The sequence below is a fragment of the Prinia subflava genome, chromosome 10 (genome assembly GCF_021018805.1).
Source record: "Prinia subflava isolate CZ2003 ecotype Zambia chromosome 10, Cam_Psub_1.2, whole genome shotgun sequence".
NCBI classification, from domain to species: domain Eukaryota; kingdom Metazoa; phylum Chordata; class Aves; order Passeriformes; family Cisticolidae; genus Prinia; species Prinia subflava.
The window spans coordinates 16,557,746-16,578,754 of record NC_086256.1 but is presented as its reverse complement, the minus strand read 5'-3'; the positions used below and the strand labels follow the sequence as shown (position 1 = coordinate 16,578,754).

At 37.0% G+C, this 21,009-nt stretch overlaps 1 protein-coding gene across 6 annotated transcripts in view; it reads left to right on the top strand.

Annotated features, from left to right (window-relative positions):
• EVI5 (ecotropic viral integration site 5) overlaps positions 1-21,009 on the top strand; it is a 71,669-nt gene that overhangs the window by 40,619 nt on the left and 10,041 nt on the right. For all 6 annotated transcript variants that reach the window (XM_063407503.1, XM_063407506.1, XM_063407505.1 and 3 more), the window contains 3 exons: positions 1,314-1,460; positions 4,267-4,362; positions 12,872-12,967. In XM_063407503.1, coding sequence (XP_063263573.1) covers positions 1,314-1,460; positions 4,267-4,362; positions 12,872-12,967 — 339 coding nt within the window. The remainder of the gene's footprint in view (positions 1-1,313; positions 1,461-4,266; positions 4,363-12,871; positions 12,968-21,009) is intronic.

The following is a 21,009-nucleotide window of genomic DNA, read 5'->3' as shown; positions in this document are numbered from 1 at the left end:
TAACAGACGTAATAGCAACAAAAGTATGTTTAAGGTGTTTTAAATTTCAGAAATCTAATTGGCAATTCTGATAATAGTAATGTTTAGATTGCAGTGAATGCTTTCTTGTGAAGACATTGATGATTGATTTTCTGCTGAGATCATGAATCTGGTTACTAAGCTGTGGACTCAGCAAGCAGCTGTGTATTGGTCAGGGATTTTTAGCACGAGGTTTGTCTTTTATATGCCAGAATAGAAAAGCATGGGTTACTTCTGCTGAGGTTTGTGCAGAAAAGACAATCATACCTTGACTGCCAAGGTTCTTTTTGTTTAACTAGGTAATAAGTTACTAAGCACCTGAAATGAAAGTGCACTGAAGTGATGAGTTTGTATTATATTAGTAAACTTTCGCTCAAGTTAATAAGCACAATGTACTGATGATTGAGAAGGATTTGTAACAGACTTCTAAGAAATCTTCCCATGAAATACCTGCTAAATGTTACTTTTTTGAAAGAGATCTATGCATCCAAAAAAACTAAACTAAACAGCTTTACTTGACAAGGTTCAGCAATTCCAGAAACCAGGAGAGCATGTAAGGATGTGCTATTGAAGAGAGATTAGCCAACTGCAAGGCATATGAAGGCTTCTTTCTGACAGAGGCACCAATTCGCCTATACCAACTGAACAAGTTTCCTCTTGGCTCACCTTTTAAAATGTTCACTGGCGTGTTAATATTGTTTTGGTCAGTAGGGGGCGGAGAGATCCTGCCGTCTGGCTTGCATGTATTCAGGTGCTTCTCACTTCAGCGTTACACATGGAGCCTTTCTATGCGCTTAGGCTGTTCAGTTGTCATCTGAGAAAAATGCCACTCTCCTGGTATGGTGTGCACAGCTTCACGTACAAATGCTGTGACTTGTACTTGTGCACTGATCTCAACTAAAGTACCATGTTGCTTTCAGCAATTCACTGGACAGGGAAATGTACACTCTATTTCTGACATACCTGATCTTTCCTGGATGCATAAAGTAGTTGGGATACAAGTTCACAAAATCTGCCTTACCTAGGCAAGAAATTGGGAAAAACAGATCTCCTGGAGCTTTGCAATAATGTTCTTACAATGAGTCATCTGTTCAAGAATAATTTTAATATCCTAGTCATAAACAAAATGTCATGAAAACTCTTCTGTTACACTTGGAGAACTCTGAATGCTTTTTCGTCACAAGTTTTTTATGCTAAACGATCTCTAAGTCTATTTTGTCAGACTTTAGGGAGTTAGAATAATACCCTTTCCTTAACAAGTATTTTGTTTCCTTTTTTCTTGTCATAAATTCCAGAATCAGATCAATAGTAATCACTTACGAAGGGCAGAGCAAGAGGTTACCAACCTACAGGAGAAGGTGCAGTATCTTTCTGCGCAGAACAAAGGACTCCTGGCTCAGTTGAATGAAGCAAAACGTAGACAAGCAGAGATCGAATGCAAGGTAAACAACATCCTGAAAAGAATGCTTGTGTGCTAATATATGTACATTTTAGTCTTGTCTGCCACTGTTGGATAAAATTGTGTCTTAACTGAGAAGCATAAATCATAAAATAAAAATTCTTTTTAATGATTTTGACAATATTGTCTTGCATTTACCATCTCACAAAAACCATTTGAGGTTTTGACAGAGCTGCTTCTTTGTGGTCCCACAAAGATGAAGATTTGCTTTAAAGCATGGTTCTACTCAGAAGAGTGTCTGTGTATAACATAAGAAGACACTCCTCAACAACAGCCTCTTTTAGGTTTTCATTTTTCTTGCTGTCTTGCCAGTTCTGCTTGTTTCTAGTGGGACCTGAATGTGCAGTGCAGCAAAGGAACCTCTGCTGACTCATCAAACTACATCACAAGGTTTTAGGAAAAAAAACCTCTGAGTCTTAACTAGAAGAAATTACTTCTACTGACTCTCGTTTGCCATGATCTCTGCTTTCCTAAGTACTATTTTTTTAATGCTGAGGTTATTTTTTATGGATTTTTTTTTAATAATCACAATCTTGGTAATGTCTTTTTCATATAACCCATAACTTAGTATCTTTGATTAGTTTTTGATACTGAAGGTGCTCATTAATCCTTAAGAGACTTAGGATTGAGAGTGTGTAGTCCATATTCTGTTTTTATGTCGACTATATAAAGAACAGTATGTCTTTAACCTGATTAATGAGTTAGTACACATAATTATTCTCAGTGGGGTAATACATTTGTAGAACAATGTTCTAGTATGGACTAGAGAAAAGTATGAGAGCAATAGACAGAGCTCATATTCACCAGTCATATTCCTTAGAGATTCTGTGAAATTCTGAAAGTAGTTGTGGTCAATAGCCAGTCAAATATTTTCACTGACATACACTAACATTAGGTTCTGAATCTTGTTTTCCAGCTAATAGAAAAAAAAGATTACAATTTACACTAAGATGTTTTACAAGTAATATTTGATTATATGTCAGAAACAATGACAATTATTCCTGATTCTGTTGGTAACTGATGTTGGATTCTTTTTTTTCTTCTATTTTCCAAGGTTATTTGAAATCATGCTCTAGTTTTATTTTTTGTCTTGGCTCGGTAGCAATATTTCTACTGTCTGAAAAAGTATATATTTGGATTTTCAACTCCCCAGTTGTTTTATGCATAATGAACTGGTATGTTATTTCAGGAGCTTTTATTTCTAAAAGATGCCTTGAAATGCATAAGCAGAAATTAAAAATGTAGCCAGTTGCATCTCATACCACACCTGCATGGTGACTGTTTTTGTCACAGGTGTGTGTTATTATGTTTTTCCCTTTTTATCTGACTACTGCTTCTACAGCAAGGACTCAATTTCAAATTTTTTCTTGAAACTCACCACTGATCTTTCTAACCAGTGGTGCTAAAGAATTTACAACTTAAGATTTGTGCCCTCACCCAGTCTTGTCTTTCCTACCATATCAACTTCTGTGGTAATTATTGAGAACATGCTCTGTTTCAGAGATAAAGCATCAGTGCCATCTAGAGCAGCACTATTGGCTCATCTCTGATACCAGAGTCAAACCAAGCCAGTCTTCCCTTCAGCTTTCAGTTAAATACATGCAATCCTGTGGACTCGTCGGTTTGGCTTCATTTGAGCAATCGTGCAACAGAATTTAGCAAGAATGGCTAAACTTTGGCTAGCACATGATAGATTTCTCTGAAATGGGCTCCACTGATTACAAATGCAGTTAATTGGGTCCTGTAGATTATATACCTCCATTACAGGAATATTAAAAAAACCCAAACCAAAACAAACAAATAGCATGTTTAGAAGTAGCTACTATGGATAAGCTTTGATATGTGTGATTTGATCTCAGCTGTACTGTCTAATGAAGGGTGATTCAGTACTGTTAGTCTGAAGCACACATTAAAGTAACTGAAGTACTGGAACTGATTTGCAGCAAATGCAGTTTAGATACACCAGTCTGCTATAAAAGTAGGTGTACCTGAGCCTAATCTGTCTCTTCCCCAGAGCTGTTTGCTCTTCAGCTGATAGTATGGCTCACTAATTGTCTAACACTGCTTGCTCTTTGTGCTTGTACCAGGCTGCTGACAATATAATATTGTTTTGTGCTCTGAAGTCTTGAGGACTTGCCTCATAAAACAGGACATTTCTTTCTCTCTTTTTCAAGCTCAAATTGCCTATCATTTCTAGGCAGACTTATAGGTTAAACTTCCAGTAGGAGGCCAATTTTAAGTTATTAAAAGTTATAAAGTTATAAAAAGTTATTAAGTTAGTATTTTATTCCAAAATGTCTTTGTTAAATACTGTGACTAAGATAGCTGGACTAAATGAGGTTGAGAATACATTTGCTTTTGTATTTCATTTTTTTATCTTTTAGGACAAAGGAAATGATGAAATAAGTAACTCTTGTGTAGCTTTGCTGATTCTATCTATATAAAGTCCAAGATTAAAGCATGAGATAGTTTCTTTTATTATGTTGATTCTTTTTCTTAATTAATGGTGTAATATTTCTGGAAAACAAGACACTTGTGTTCTGGACTTTGACATTGATAACAGCAAGTTTTCGAAACTGCACAGATTTTTTTTTAGATTATTATATCTTAGAGTTTATATTAGATTATTACATACTCCTATGGTTTAAAATTAAATTTGAGTTCTTTAGAATAAAGGTAATTTGCACAGCAGTGTATTAAGTTTTCTCAGGATTTTGGATAAAAGCAGTGCACAGTCTTTAATCAGCTAAAACTGGTCCTAGTTAGCTCCCATTTCTGACTCCTTTCAGAGTAAAGAAGAAGTGATGGCAGTACGGCTCCGTGAGGCAGACCGCATTGCAGCTGTGGCAGAACTCCAGCAGCACATTGCTGAATTGGAAATCCAGGTAACAAGTGATGGCATTAAATGTGAAACTTGATACTGATTAGATTTTTTGCTTTGTGAGATTTTTCTTCCTTTCCTGTGTTTCTTTATTAGCCATGAATACATGACACTGCTTTGCCAAGTGGGATAATGCTGTATCGCTGAATTCCTGTACAGGTGAAGCCTTAAATATAACTTAGGTGCATACTTGTGAGCTGTTAATAATTCCTTCTGTACAAATACCATGTTAAAGGCAGCATTCTTTTTAACTCTGACTTCTGATTTTTTTCTTGTAATTGGTACTTCTTACCAATTAATAAATTGGTAAGATTGAAAACATCCTCTGTGCAAAAAAGTATGCATACAATTTTGATTCCAGCAACCCTTTTTTTTTTCTGTGCTTACTCTTCTGCTATGATCCATATTGAAGGATTTATTGTGAAAGTCTTACTCCCTTTATGTAAATCTTGAAACCAGAAATATTTACTACTGCCACGTCACTGTAGGATCTCAAGATGCATCCTTTGGCCTCTGTGTTGTTCCTTATACTTTCAGTTCCTTTTGGAGCTTTCACTGTCCCATGAACTTGCTGCTCCCATGATGAGAAAACCAGAAATTGCTGTGTGTTATATTTTCTTGGCTTTGGGAAATCAAGCTATAGTCTGACCTTTCTATCCTGTCTGAATTCTGATGCAAAGTTTTTTGTGGTTGTTTTTACTAAGTTACAAGCCAGCTACTCTCTGGTTTACTTTTTTAAAACCTCGTGCTGCTATCATGTTTTTTACACATATCTCAAAATGTAGTCAGTATCCTGTGAAAAGGTGAATTCCCTAATGATCAGTTGGGATTTTTTTGATAGTTATTACACAATTCAAATTGTGGTAATTTTTTAATGTAAATACATCTGACTTTATTTTCTGTTGTTTGATCAAATCATCCATGCCCCATCATTTTATTGCTCTCTTGTATTCCCTTTCTATATTTCTGCTTAATTTAGGGATCCCAGAATTACATGTGGATTTTTATAATACCTTGTCATGAGACAGAAAGAAGTGCAGGAACATAATCTATTTTATGACCCTAGCTATACATCCAAAGATCACACTGTTCCTTTTTTTGTCCTAATATTGCACTCTCAGGTTCAGTTGTTTATCCAAATCATCTCTCCTTCCTTTTCACAAGTAGTTCTTTGCACAATGCAATTTTTAGTTATGTTTTTATTATTCTAGATTTTTTGTTTCCTTCCAAAGTGCATTTCAATTTCCAGTCTTTATGGTATTCTCAGATTATCACCTGCTAATGATTTCAAGTTTGATCTCAGTAAAATTCTTCTGATTTTCCTCAAAAAGTGAGAGGGGCTATGCTTGCTTTGTATTTATTGTGGAGTATGAAGTCATTTTATGGCTGAGGTTCACGTTCATTTGATGAGTTTGCTCTATTAGGTTTTTGGTGAACATCTCAAACTTACACTTGCAGGAAAGAGAACTTCTTCAATTGTGAAATACAGGTTTTGAGTGTGAACTTTATAGTGTTTAAAACAAATGATTTAGCAGAAATAGGTTCTGCTAATGTTTATTTATTAATTTTTGACACTGTAGATGTTACTTGAAATGCTTTTATTGAACTATGATAGATGTTTGGGTTTTTTAAAGAGATATTTTTGACCAGTGTGTTTTGCCAGCAAATATGAAACTTATCAAAGCTTCCTTTTTGGGTACTCATGCTCAAAAGCCTTTGAAACACCTGCATCAAAAGAAATGTAATAATGGAGTTGGAAATCCTGAAGTCCCAAAGCTTGTAAACTATAAAACATGCAATTTATAATAGGGGTTAAACAAAAGCAAAATTTAAAGGAAATTGAAAATGTAGATAACTTCTTCCTTATTGGAGGAAGAGCTGCCTCCCATTCTCCTCTGTTTGTCTTGTTGCTGTAGTTGCTGTCACCTGATGTGGGGAGGGAGGTCCTTTTAATCATAACGACATGAAATGCAATATTTCATACCAGAAATAAATTTAGCAAGTCTTGGAGCACAGGTACCAGGATTAAAGTACAGATGCACAGAACATCACAAATAGGTCTACTTGTCATGCTGTTTCAAAGCTGATAAAAAGGAAGGGAGGAAGTTAACCTACCACATAACCTTCCCTTTTTTGGTGGGGGGAGCTGGGGGGGTGGCTTTTCTAAGAAGCTCAAGGGATTCATTGCCAGGTCCCCATGGGCCATAGCAACGCTCAAACTAAATTGCAAGGTTTTCTTTTAAATGTTTATGTAGGTGTAGGTGCAAGACAGTGATGTTAAATTTGTAATGCGGAGTATCACTACTCCCACATAAGAACTGATCTGACATCACACACACACACACATGCTAGATTTAAATCACAGTTTCTGGGTCACTCTTAGTTTTGGTTAGTAATAATGACAGGGATGGAGAGTGAACTATCATTCAATAAGAGATGTAATTCTGCAACAAATTCTCAGTTTATTATGATTTTAAGAAGTTACTTCTTAATATATTTTAAATGTCACCTTGTCTTGTTTGGGCATTCGCTTCATGATGCTGAGCTTTTAAACTTTTGTGTATGTATATTGAAATGCAATGAGTTGTCCAATACATGATGGAAAAACAGCACGGAATTGAAGTATAACTGAAGTTTAACCTACGTTGCACATAGCTAAGCCTCAGAAGTGACAAAGAAAAACCCTGATGTTATAACCCTGTTACGTGGAAACAAAGGTTTGCTTTGTCAGCATTTGTTTACACCTCTATCATGTCTTTATTTTTCTCTCACTTGCCAGCTCAGCTTGTTTGGGAGGCAAACATAGAATCACAGAATGGCTTGGATTGGAAGGAACCTTGAAAATCTTTTTCCAACCTTCCTGCCATGGGCAGGACAGCTTTCCCCTAGACCAGGTTGCTTCACCATCTTCACAGTGAAGAATTTCTTTCTAATATCCAATCTCAATCTACCCACTGTTTAAAGCCATTCCCTGTTGTCTATGACTATATGGCCTTGTCAAAACTCCCTCTCCAGCTCTCTTGTAGCTGCCATAGAAGGGGCTCTTAAGGTGTCCCTGGAGCTTTCTCTTCTGTTGGCTGAGCAGCCCCAACTCTCTCAGCCTGTCTTCCTAGAAGTGCTCCAGCCCTCTGATCATCTTAATGGCCTCCTCTGGACTCACTACACCAAGTCTATGTTCTTCCAGTGCTGGGGACCCCACAGACCCCAGGTGGGGTCTCACAAGTGTGGAGCAGAGGGCAGAATCCCCTTCCTCGAGCTGCTGCCCACACTGCTTTTGATGCAGCCCAGGACACGTTTGGTTTTCTGGGCTCCAAGTGCACATTGCCAGTTCATGTCCAGTCTCTCAGCCACCAGCACCAAGTCCTTCTTGGCGAGGCTGCCCTTGATTCATTCATGCCCCAGCCTCTATTGGTACAGGAGTTTGCCCTGACCCAGCTGTAGCACCTTCCACTGAGCATTACTGAACCTCATGAGGATCCCATGGGCCTGCTCCTGAGGCATGTTCAGGTCTCTCTGGATGGCATCCCTTCCCTAAAATGACTTGGGCATATTTAGCAGGTTTCTGGGTTTTGAACAGGACATGTGAGCAATTTATTAACAGATGAAGGATGGCTTTTTGGATGAGCGGGCTACTATTTTTTGTATTTCCACACTGGGGAGAAGCTTACACAGAATCATACAATCATTTAAGTTGGAAAAGACCTTTAAGATCATCAAGTCCAACTGTTAGCCCAGCGTTGCCAAGTCCAGCACTAAACCATGATCCTAACTGACACATCTACATGTCTTTTAAATACCTCCAGGGATGGAGACTCACCCACTTCTTTGGGCAGCCTGTTCCTATGTTTGACAGCTCTTTCCATAAAGAAAATTTTCCTGATAGCCAATATGAGCCTCACCTAAGTCAGGTTGCACACAATGTGATCCTGTTTGTCTCATCCTTTCCTAAGAGCCAAAGGGGCCAATGAATGGATATTGTCTCTCTCTATGTCTATAGTAAATCAGCAAATCTTCAGGTCTGCGTCCTCAGGAAGATACTCTTTCTTGTTTTCAGCTGAACTGAGAGCTTCAAACTCAGCAAGCAAATATTTTGGCCTAGTACTTAGCAAGTGTTCCTTCTGATTGCATATGGGCAGTCCTGTTGATCCACTGATGTCGTTTTGGTTTGGGGTTTTTAAGGTTTTCCCTACAGTAATTGAAAGAAGAATATAAAAATTCAGTCAAGGTTAAATCAGTTACAAGCTGCAGTCACTCAGCAGCCTAGGGTGAGGAGTTAGATCAGTGGATGTGTAGGTAGGTTGAGGGAGCAGACTGGGGCAGCTGTAGCCTCTGCTTGGCAGCTTAATCCCTTTCCCTCCATGTCTATGTGGGCTGATGACGTGTAGTATCCTCTTAAAATTATCCATGGCTGGGTTGAGTCGAGTGGTATAGAGCATACTTGTAACATGAAAAACTAGTTTTACATCTGAGTAATCTTAAAGCAAAAAATATCAGTAAAAATTAATTCTTCTTTTTGTTAGGTTGATCTGGACAGACAGTAACATCACTTCTTCCTGCTGTGTTTCCTGGCAGATTCAGAGAATTTTGTCACATTTACCCTATCTCTAACCCAGTCAAAGTTGCTTTGAGAACAACTATAAAGGAAATCCATGATTGTGCTAGTAATCTCCCCACAGTTTAAACTTTTAGCACTATTTCTTTAGAATGAAGCCTTTCTATGACCTCTGTTTAATAACTTTTCCAAGTACTGACTGTTCAGTAAAGAAATTGTTTCCATCTTTTCAAATTACAGGAAACCCGTTTTTTACTCTTATCAATAGTGGTGTGTGATGTTAGTGATGTGTTTTTTGAAAGTCTAGAATGAGTCACTGTAAAGTCACTGAAAGGACACTAGTTACCACATCTACCCTTCTGAATATACTTCATTTACATTTTTAATGCAATGTATTTTGCCACAAAGTAAGAATTTTAAAGCCTCCCCTGAAAAGAGGCTGAGGCAAATTGTTACCAAGTAAATATTTCTAAGTCAGAAAAGATCAAATTAAGGCTGTTAGGGAAACTTCCTATCTTCCAGTCATTTTTAGTAAAGATTATCTGAGGAACAGCAACTGTCTAGTGTGCTTGGATTTTGACTGCCTATGTAAACATTTTTTGTTTTTCTGTGTTTTTAAGTTCAGTTATTAAAATGAAAACAACCCTAGATGTTTTCTCGTTATTTAAAATGTCTTATTTTCTTATTGATGTATATTTCCTTTCCTATCTGATGTGATAACTGAGTGTTTTAGAAAACTTGTATTCCTCTTGGGATGAAACACCTGCAACTGGAATTTGATTACCCTGATCTTCTGTATCTTAAACTTTGATCAGGCAGCAAAAGCTGGCTTAAGGCCTCAAGTGTTTTTCAGGTGGTTTCTGGTGATTTATTTAATTGTTGTATAAATTTTTTTTTATTATGAGTACTAAACTTGATTTTGGGAGGCCATTATACAGTAATGGTTTCAGGTATTTTAAATCAGCATTATTCTTAAGCAGTCTGTCCCTGCTCCCTTGTGTTGCCAGCTGTACATCCTGGCCTGATGCTGATTGAGTTTGAAAGGTCCCCACATATTCAGGAGTTCTCAGTAGGATCAGGTGGTTTTTTGAGACTAGCTGTTATTTCTTTGCAAGATGCTTTTCTTTTAGAAAGCCCGACAAAAGAGAATTTAAGTGTGATATGAAAACCATGATTCTCAGCTGATAGGTTTTAGTGGACAGAATTTTTCCTCATTTTAAGGAGCAAATTTTTGGAGTGCAGATTTTTTTTTCTCAGGGGCTCTCAGTGTAACTCTTGGTTTGCACACAAGTACAGTCACTCTACTACTTCACAGCAGGATGAGAGAGGTGAGAGCTTCCAAAACTGTGAAGAGGCCTAAGTGAGTTCTGTTTTAGCAGCGGGGTTTTTTGATCTATAGAGCTCATTTCCTGCTTCACTGCCCGTGCTACTCCCACTTTATACACAGCCTCTGGGGCAGGGGGTTGGATTGTGTACTGGTTGCGTACACTGCTACAAGCACCTGTCCCTAGGGTAGAGGTGCCACGAGGGTGTTTGTTACCCTCATACAGATTTCTAACCCTGGTGGTGCTGTTGAAACTGGTCTGTCAGAAGAGACTAGAAAGGAGCAGTTAAAAATCTTCAAAAGCAGTGAAATAGAGATGATGCATCTTTAATTACAGTGTAACACCAATTGGCATTGCTTTTCTACAGACCCTTCTGGGAAGAGGAGGGGGGCACTGCAGTGGTGCCAGTATGCAGATGCAGTACGCCAGGGATGTGGGTGTAGAGAGGTTCATTCATATGTGACTGCAGGATGTTTTGAACAAACTCCTACATTCTAGAATGGCTAGCTTTCATAATTTTGCAATTCTGATAATCCCCGCACTTTGCCTATTGACATGTTGTCTCATTTTTTCTCTGTATATTAATTCTAAATTTAAAATTACTATGATGTGCCTAGCAGCCAGCTAGTTTTTGTGTTGTGACTGCTCCAAATATCACAGATTTGCTATAATAGTGCACCCCGTCACCCCCACCACCAAAAAACCAAACCAGCAACCCACATCCTATGTGTGTAACTCTAGATTTAAAAAATTAGACGTGGAGTTTACTAATTGCTTATGCTATTCTCTTTTAAAAGGTATGACATTCATAGCTGAAAGACTTCTAAATTGTAAGTGGAGTCTTAACATTCCGTTTTGAACCCATACTGTTGATCTGAGTGCTTTCCTCAGAAGTACAAAGCTGTTCAAGCACAGTAGTACAAAACTATTCAAGCACAGTATACAAGCAATGCAGAGTTGAATGTCCAGTTCCTACAAAAGTGAATGCCACAATAGGAAGCTTTAAATGAATTAAGCTGCATGAAAGCAATTTAATTTTTCTTATGTCAGTGAGACTGTGTAATAACTGGTAGTATGGCCTTACCTTGATTACTGTGTGCTGTCCTGGGCTCCACTATTTCAGAAGGATGTGAAGGGTACTACTTCTGTGTATGTGTGTGGGTTTGGCCATAGGTCACCTTGGAAACTAGATTCACTATGGAATTATGCATTAAAGGATCTTGTTCGTCATGTTACAGATTGTGGGAATTAATAGTGAATATGACAAAATTATTTTTTGAGTAATTTTGTAATGCATACCTCACTGCAAGAAAAAAAAAGCCTGAAAAAAGAGATATTGCTTTGATATTGCCAATACTGATGGTGTTCTAGATTGTTCTCCTCACTCAACAAAAGGGTTTGGAAGGTAGCATGTTATCTCTCCTCACAGTTTTGTCCTAGGGTTTATATTTCAGAGGAATGTTTTAAAGGAATATCTCCATTAAAGTTTTTTGTCTTATTCTTTGACGAACACTTAACATTTTTCATTCTAAAAGGCATTTAACCTCTCTTTGCTAATGACTTTCAGTTTGGCTGTTGAAGTAAATTGTTTGCTTTCTTCAAGTGTAATTAAAACTTAAGCAAAATGGGCCATATATAGAAAAACTACATATTCCCATTATATTTCTGTAATATATTGCTCATATGTGATTTACAGTCAAGGTGAAGAATTAATATAAAACCAAGATGCTTGCATTCTCTAGTGGTGGTGGCTGCTTCAGAAATTGTTTAACTGGAAAAAGGCAAGAGCAGAGTTGTTCTGCATGTTATTAGTAGCAAGTAGAAGACGTGGAGTGCGTGCCTCATCGGGGTAATTATTTATCTCAGATCTGCCAAATTTGGTTCGGTCACATTAGGATTCCCTTTAGGGACAAGATGGGAACCAGTGCTGCAGGCATTCAGTGCAAGTGAAACCTTTCCAAGCATCCTGAAATGTAGGCACTGCATTTGATTGCCAAGTGAGGGAAATGTCATATTCCTCCTAATCTATTTTTGTTTTGCTTTGTGTTTTGGGTTTTTTTACTTGCCAGTTTCTCTGTATACCTCTTGAAGCATTGGTATTAGGGGACATTCCTCTTTTCATTTACACTCTCTGGAACTCCTACGTGACAAAGACCACAATATTTTGGATGTTACAATTCTTCTTACAGGACAAAAGAAGCTTGTCATATGTAGTGTTTCCCAGTGTGTGTCCCACAATGTAAGGAAAGAACTGTTCTGTTTACTTGGAGACAAAAGGAAATGTGTAAATGTAAACTTTACATTAGTGAAAGTAAAATATACTGATGTGTTCCATGTTTTGATAGTATTCTGTAAGAGGGGTTTATTAAAATGCAATCTCATGTACATAGGATGTGGATTCCACCTGTGAAGCTGTTAGCTCTCCATGCCTACCTTGTGCTATTGAGAGAATCAGCTTGGTCTGAGCCACTGTCACCTCTGGACACCTGCTGTAACTTCAGCCAAATGAAAGTGTGGGATGGTGTCTGGGGATAGCTTCTGTTCGAGACAAAAATATGCAAACAGTTAAAATAAGATTTTTAATATAGTAGATCTTTGAATAATTTGAATATGATTCCTTTTTTTAACCAAAACAGAAAGAAGAAGGAAAAATTCAAGGGCAGCTTAATAAGTCTGATTCTAACCAGTACATCAGAGAACTGAAAGATCAGATAGCTGAGCTGCATCATGAGGTAAGTGATATTATACTACAGTGTCTGATCACTTGTACCTTTTGTCCTTTCACCTGTGGCAGGTTTTGCTTATTTAATAGTTATTACATCTTCAGTACCTGTTTTTGCAGAAGTACATTATTTTAAATGAATGGAATAAAAGTCTTGTACATGAATCTTGCCTTTATCTTGGAATGTAAGAGAACAAAATAACTTTTAGTTATGTGATTTGACGTTAAATGAGATTGGCATTTATGTTCCATCTTAGCTTTTTCCTTAGTTTCACGAGTTGATCATATTCATGTTGCATTTACTCCATTTGGAACTGCATATATGAAAATAAGCCCCTTTATGCCTTTATTTGCTACAGCTCTTAAGGCTACTATAGTTAGAAACTAAACCTCATTTGTGCAAGTACAAGAATCCATGCATAAATTTACTGGGTTTTGCTGTTGCAAGGATGAATTTTATGTGGTAGTACACTGAGATTGCTTAAAAAAAAAAGGATGCTTGCTTAATATCAGTTAACAGATTTTTAAGTTTTAAACTGCCAAAACCTTCAATCTATGAAATGTCTGTCTTCAAACTTCCTTGCTCTAATAGTTGAAGTAACTTTCTGTTAGTTAAAAAGATCAGAAGGTCTTGAGACAGAAATGGCTTATGTAACTCCTGTGCGCACTGGCTCCTTTCAGTTCATGCTGCATTGTGAAGAAATGTCTTTACCTAATAGTCCATTGTGTGCAAAATGCCCGGTCATCTTTGCAGTAGAGTCTCTTTCTAGCCTTTTCATACACAGCTCTGAGTGTTGCTTAAAACCATAGGATTGTAGAGCACTTCAACCTAATTATTTGTTGCCTTTTTGCTTTTATTAAGTAAACACATCCTTTCTTTAGGTGTAGATAGTGTTTTCATAACAATCTGAGTAGATCCAAGCTTTTTAGGATCAATCCCTTGAGACTTATAACACAGTTGAGTATCTTGGAATGTTGTCTATGCTATAAATCACTATGCTATAGATGGAGGATAGTCTCTAGGGCCATCAGTCCAGCACCTTTACCAATCATTAGGCTCACTTAAAAACAGATTTAAAAATCAATAATGTGGCTTTCTCCATTAAAGCACTCTAATTAGTTTTCTTTGTTGCTTGCATGAAGAATTCCCAGAAAGCCAAATATTTAGTGTATTTTTGCATTATGAACAAAATAAGGCAGTTGTACTGACTTTTTCCTCTGCTCACTGTAGGCTTAAAAGGTAAGAAACACTGCTTTGGGGGAAAAGTAGAATGACTCTTAAAAAGCTGTTGCATATTTTTCTCTATACAATCATTTGTTATATGCCTGGTTGAGCAACTGAATTGTCATGAAGGCAGCCAATATTGTACATCTTTAATGTGTATAAATTAATGTGAACAGGTTGGAAAGAAGATGAGGTTCATAAGCTCACAGAATAGTGGTAATTCTGTGTAATACCAGTGATTTCCTAAACAATTCAGTCTAGTCAAATCTTTATCAGCATTTTAATTTGATGGAAAGGAAATGCTGTGAAGAACATGAATTTCAGCTATAGCAGAGTTTGAGTAATTCCATGTAGAAGAACACTCCTTTTCCACATATATGCTTTGTAGTGGCTAAATTTTGAATTTCCAAATTAGGTAAACACTATAGGAAGGAATCATTCCAGGATATATAGAAAGAGTAGGAAGAAGTGGTTTGACTTAATGATTTTACAGATCTTTTCTGATTTTAGTCATTCTATGATTTTATGAAACTCTGTATGTAATAGATGTGTGCTACCTTGGCAGCATTCTGCATGTTTCTTTACACAGACTTTATTCAAGTTTGAAGGTCTTTGTTTACTAATTATTTCTTTTTCCCTTCCCCGCTTACTGTTACTTATCTATTTGTCTAGTTTTTAAATGAAATCTTAAGAGGGAAAGCAGTGTTTCCTGCAGTGTTTCCTCAAAAAGCAAAATCTGAAGAAAATGGCAACAGGAAGAGGCAAAAATGTTTGCTCTCAACTGCTAAATGTTAGGAGAAGTATAATTCAGTCATGCCAGTTAAATAAACAACTTCCTTAAATCTGCACTGAAGTGTCTTCATGCATACATCCATTAATGAGCATGTTCTTTGTTTTTGGCTAGCTGCTTTCTGATTCTACTTCTGCAAAAGCTAAAAGAAACGTTACACATTTGCAAATGCATCTTCCTGAAGATAGGGTGATGGTGTATGTGACATGCTGACCACAATCTCCCAACTGGTTAGCATGCAAAAGGCACTGGGAAAGGAACAGAGCTCTTGGTGACTGTATAGTTACCTTCTAGTATGTTGAATTGTGTAACTTTAAACTGCACATAAACGCAAATGTTAATTAAAGCAAAAGTTATAATTTAAGGTAGGTGCGGGACAGATATGTGTGAAACAAGGTGAAATGTCTTGGCAGGGTCATCAGTGTTGAGTCTGCTTATTTAACTTTTTTTTCCTCTCCAGCACTGCATTTTTACAGATTTTTACACCAGAAAAGTTGCAGATTCTCCATCTGAAGGATGGAACAAAATAATGACCAAATCCTATGTTGAATACAAGTAACTGCAGACTAAGTCCATATTCTGGCCTTTGGATAAACACTATTTTGTGCCTTTGGCCAGCAGTGTGAATGTTTCTGTGTCAGTGGAGCCTGGAGCAGCTACATACTTTAATTCTGTTCTGTGATATCATCCATCAGATGCAGTGGTACCAAGTTATGGCAACAGCAATATCCTCCCTAACTGTAGAGTTCTTGTGAAAGGTCTGCTGTTCCATCAGTGTTTGCAAGCCAGGCTAGTAGCCAGGCACAGGGCAAATCCAGAATATCAGTGAGGAACACCAGCAAGGACAGCAGAGAGTCACTATTACTGCCCAGTGTCTAAAGCTGAATTGTTCACTGAAAGGTGGGGTGGGGGTGGGAGTTTGCTGTGGCACAGGTGCAACCAGCTGCTGCTGTACCATCTCTGACTTTCTGGGTGAGAAAAATTTGGCCCTCAGTATTCAGATATTTCTCTCACTCGTTCCAATGTGGTAACCTAAATCAGCTATGTGTTGGAACTCTGCATTCTGTATCAAATGATTTATCAGTGGATTCATAGTACAAAGGGCAATTGGTTGGACGGTTTTGTAAGTATAAACAAAACTTTTTAAAAATCAAATTAATTTTGGTCATTATTCTGAGCTCAAAATTTTGGATGCTTCTTAAGAGTAATGCAGCTTACAGCCTAAAGGATAAATTTCAGCTGCTTTTAGTACTCATCTAGGAATAGTAATGCTACAGTCAGTCTTCAAATAATATTATAAGAAGACTTATTTGTAGGAAATTCACGTTGTGTTCCTGTTACTGAATAAAACTACGTGTACTGGAAATGGGTAGTATGGCATCCAAAACTGAACCAATGAGCCACATTGCTATTAAATGTACAAGGTAATAAAATAGAAGAATATCCCTTCTTTCTTACCATTCAAATACAGTAAAATAACTATAAATGGGATTATTGGAGTTTTGGCTTGTTCTAACAAGCTGCCTGCCTGATTCCTTTTATACCTAACCAGAGGATTTCTGTAGCGTGGCAAGCTGAGTTGAATACTGACTACTTCAGACTAAGTCTTATACATGTAGTTGATGAACACTTCAGGAGAACAAACAGACAAAATCTAGAGCTTTGAGAACATTATAACCAGAAGTTGTGAACTTCTGCTCTACTAGACTGTAGGCTTCTGTAAACTTCTGCTTTACTGGTGAATACTGCAGTGTTAGGTTAATGGTTGAACTCTGTAGAGGCCTTTTCCAGCCTTTAACAATTCTATGGTTCTATGCACATTATTTTAAATCTATTTACATGCACCTCTTTCTTTGCACTGATTCGAAAACCAAATATGGGTTAGAATATAAATATTAAGTCTAATTTGTAATGTTACGTAAAATAATGAATTAATTCTCAGTGCAACCATAACTTCACTCAGAAATCAAATACATGTAGATCAATTATTACTTACTTGCATTTTGAACTTAAGTAAACCGATCTGGTTTTGTGCTCATTCCCTAGAAAGTTACTGATGGCTGTCCTGTAATCTTTTACACAGCCTATCAGTATTCCAAGAACAGCTGATGCATAATGAAAGGACACTCAGACTTAAGTATTTCTAGTTAGCTGGTAGCTAATCCTTTGAGAAGTCACGTATGTTAAGTGCTGTACTTCCTTTCCTCCTTATTGGCTGAGTTTGCATTTTATTGGGCACAAAGTTGTTAGGTGGTTGGGACTTAGGACTATTGTCGAAGGCTGACACTAGTGTGAAAACCTGAAATGCTGAGGATCATCACAAACAGGAAGTCATGACGTAAACTTCTTTGAGAGCTTTTAATATGTACAAGCCTTAGACACTCTGCCTTTTGAGAATCTTGTGTTCAGTTGCCATTTGTTCTTTTCATTGATTGAAGTCTTTCCACCTAGCATTTTCTTTCTTCTTCCATTTCCCTCCCATTCTTAAAGCTATCTCTGCAGCATTCTTGATTTCTAGCTCAGTGGGATTTTAAATGCTTTCTCATTCTCCAGCCCCAACAGGCTGCAGCTTTTGTGAAGCTGCGTTTATTGCTGTTGTCATTAAGTACAGAAGCTTGGTTGCCCTGTGTTTGGCACAGCAGAAGTAAGGTCTGTAGTAAGTGATCAGTCTATTTTGTCACTTGACCTTCCAGTTCATGTGCTTTAACTGGTGTAACATAAATGGCATGAGCACACAGACTCTGTAAGGTTGTACTGTGGTTAGATACTTCCAAGCTGCACGAGGATTGCTACTATTCCACAGAGGTTGCTTTTGATTAGATACAGAAATGTTAAGTGAAAACAATTTCTGTGAAACATTTTTACTGTTCAAGAGAATATCTCACTTAGTACTGAAGTAAAGCTGTTAAACTATGTTGAAATTAATACATTGGAAGTTTGGCCTGCTACAAGTTTTCCATAAGTAAATTTGACTGCTTAAGAAAAACTATGACTATTGAACAAGCTATTATTCTTCTAAACATAAATCATACTGGACAAACAAGGAGGTTGTTTGTAGTTTCCCACCTTTTCCCTTTAATTCAAACTGAATGGAATTAAATGATTTATAAAGTGCTGAAATTCTGCACGTCATGCACTACCTCTCTGTATGTGCAGTCACTTTATATATATTACCCAGCAGCTGCTTCTGCTTCCTGTTGGATGTTGCAAGGCTTGTATGTGTTACCTAGATTACAGGAGTGGTACAAAAGATTAGAATTGATGTGCTTACCCACAAACTACACTGGCAGAGACCACAAGACACCTTTGGAGACAAAAGCAAGTGGTTTCCAGTCTTTCAGACTTTGTGATTTAGGACAGAAGTGCTTAAGTTGTTTCACAAGAAATTTTACAAAGTTTGCCTTTGTCACACTGTTAGGTAATTTTTGTTGCTCTTGGAATCCTTTAATGTGTTTGTTTTTCTGTAAAATTTTAGGGTTTTAATCTTTATATACTATAATATTTCAAATGTGGATTTGGTTTAATCTTATGACAGTTGTCATATTAAAAGCTGATTTCTGCCTAACGTGTTGCTTGTACAAAAGCAAGTACCTCTACAGTTTGGCAGAAAATGGGGTATTTTTAAAGGTATTTCCCATTTCAGTATCTGAAAACTTGATGGCTCTTCAAAATAGTAGTGAGCATTAGTTTTCTAATGCTAAAATTCTCTTCCATTTCCACATATGTATAGTTTATCTAGGAACAGATCTGATATTATGTTTTAAGAACCTAATGCAGTCAGTAAGATTCTGATATAGGTGTTATCTCTTGGTCTGATCATGCTCCTGGTAAGCTAACATTTTAAGATTGGCTTAATGAAAAGAGATATAAAAGTTGGAGATTAAATACTATGCTTTTAAAAGATTTTGCTTGTGTAAATAAAATTCAAGACACTTTAAGTAATGACTTTGAAGATAAATAATGTATAAGTTGTGACCAACAAAGTAATTGCTTATATGACTGAATTAAGGATACATCTTGCAACTCACATTAGCTTTCTAGGCTCTCACTGCTGAAATTAAAGTGGAGAAGGGAAAGTGAACTTGTAGCCGATCTGTGTGAAGGATTAAAAAAAATCCACCTATATGGGCCACTCTATTAAATACCTAAAAAATTCACCTAAAATTCAGTGCACTTTAGTACACAGAATGAAATATTAATCCACATTAACACTTTCTTTTATCTTAAATACCATAAACTTATATGGTTGGTAAACTGTGTTTTAAAGCTGTCAAATTATTTCCTCCTTATATTCTTTATTATTAGCTAATAATCTTAAATCAGTGAGTGGTTCTGGGCCTAGGCACAGATTGATCCAGTTTGTCCCCAGAAGAGATGAGGAAATGTCTTTACAAGCAGCTGAATGACAATTCTTCCATTGGCCATAGATGAGAACAAAATGCTGCTGCTGCTTGTGGCCCATTGCAGTAGCACAAGATGGACTGGCCACTTCTGGCAGCATTCCTGGCTCTTATTTCTCTCATAATAATAATTGCATCTGGGCTTGATGATGGGATATCAGTGGGAAGCATTACTCCTTTCATCTGTTAATTTTATTATTAGGCTTCCATTGAATCAAATTCAATGCATACCAAATCAAATGTTCTCTTATCTGATGCACCACTAGGCTACATTCAGAAGCAGAGCAAATAACTTGGAGTAAATAACATAGCTTTGCATAATGGAGATGAGGAGTAACTGGGAAAAGTGAATTCAAGTTCAACCTACTAGAAATCTTTTCAAGTTCTCTGGAGATGTACTTAGTGATAGATAGCAGCGGATCAGATCATATGTGCAAATGAGAATGAGAGAAGATCAGATTATCACCATTTAAGTACCTGAGGAGCAGAAATAGGTAACATTTCTTTCATCAGAACTAAGGCAAAACCAGCAAGGCCCAAAAGGCCTCAGTCCTCTTTCTCTAATATTTCCTGATAGATAAAATGTTCTTTTACTCAGTCTCTTGCCAAGTTATTTCCCTTCCTGGCCCCTCATTTCTTCTGGAAGAAGTGTACTATTCCTTTTTCATGTAGTACAAGCACAATTACATTTGTCTCTTGGAAACTTTTAGTTGCTCACTTTCATAAAACCAGCTAATATTTGTGGGATTCATTCTAGTCAATTTTTACTTCACTCAACTGTTTTCCCTTCATAGTTCTCAGTAAAACCTAGTTCTCAGTGGTGTTGGTTGAAAGTCTTATATTAACTCTTGTAAAGCACTTGTTTCTCAATACAGACTAGAGTCACATTAACATCTTCTAATAGGTTTTTTTACTAGACAAATGCTTTCAAAATATGTGACTCTCTATAAATGTTTTCTTACTTGATAAGAAATGTTGTCCCTGAAAGGAAATATGTTAGCCTTCAGATTTACAAAGCAAGCACTTCAGCTTGTGGTGGAAGTTTATAGCACAATAAATCATGTGCTTTTCTTTTACCATATCTTGCAAGAACAGTTGGACAAGAGATGATCAGATTTTTCCCTCCCCACAAGTAAAGCTCTTGCAAGGACAGCTAAAAATGTAGTTGCTTTACTAGTATGTGTCAAAGTTAGAGAACTTCTGTGCTGGCAGAGTCTGATTTAAGTGGTTGTGGTCAGTCTGAGGAACCTGTGATGTGATAAGATAGCGTTTGTGAGGTCATGTGGTTTGCAAACACCCAATCTAATGTAGCAGCTTTGTCTACACAGGATAGTTAAATATATACTCTGTACTTTAGAAAACTGAATTGCTTTATTTCTTTAACTCAGCTTGCCCTTAAAATGGTCAGAGATGTTATACTGGCTTGATAATACCCAGATTTATTACTGAAAGCCTGAACTGATTGCGAGACTTAATTATCCAGTAACTTTCTCCAATTTAGTTGTCCTTAATAAAATAACTAGCTTCAGAAACTATCTTGCTAAATAAGCAATCGACAGGCAGATGGAAGGTACAATGAAATCCCTGTATATTTTATGACCATCATTTGTTTAATTCAATTAACTTTGAGTGGTCAC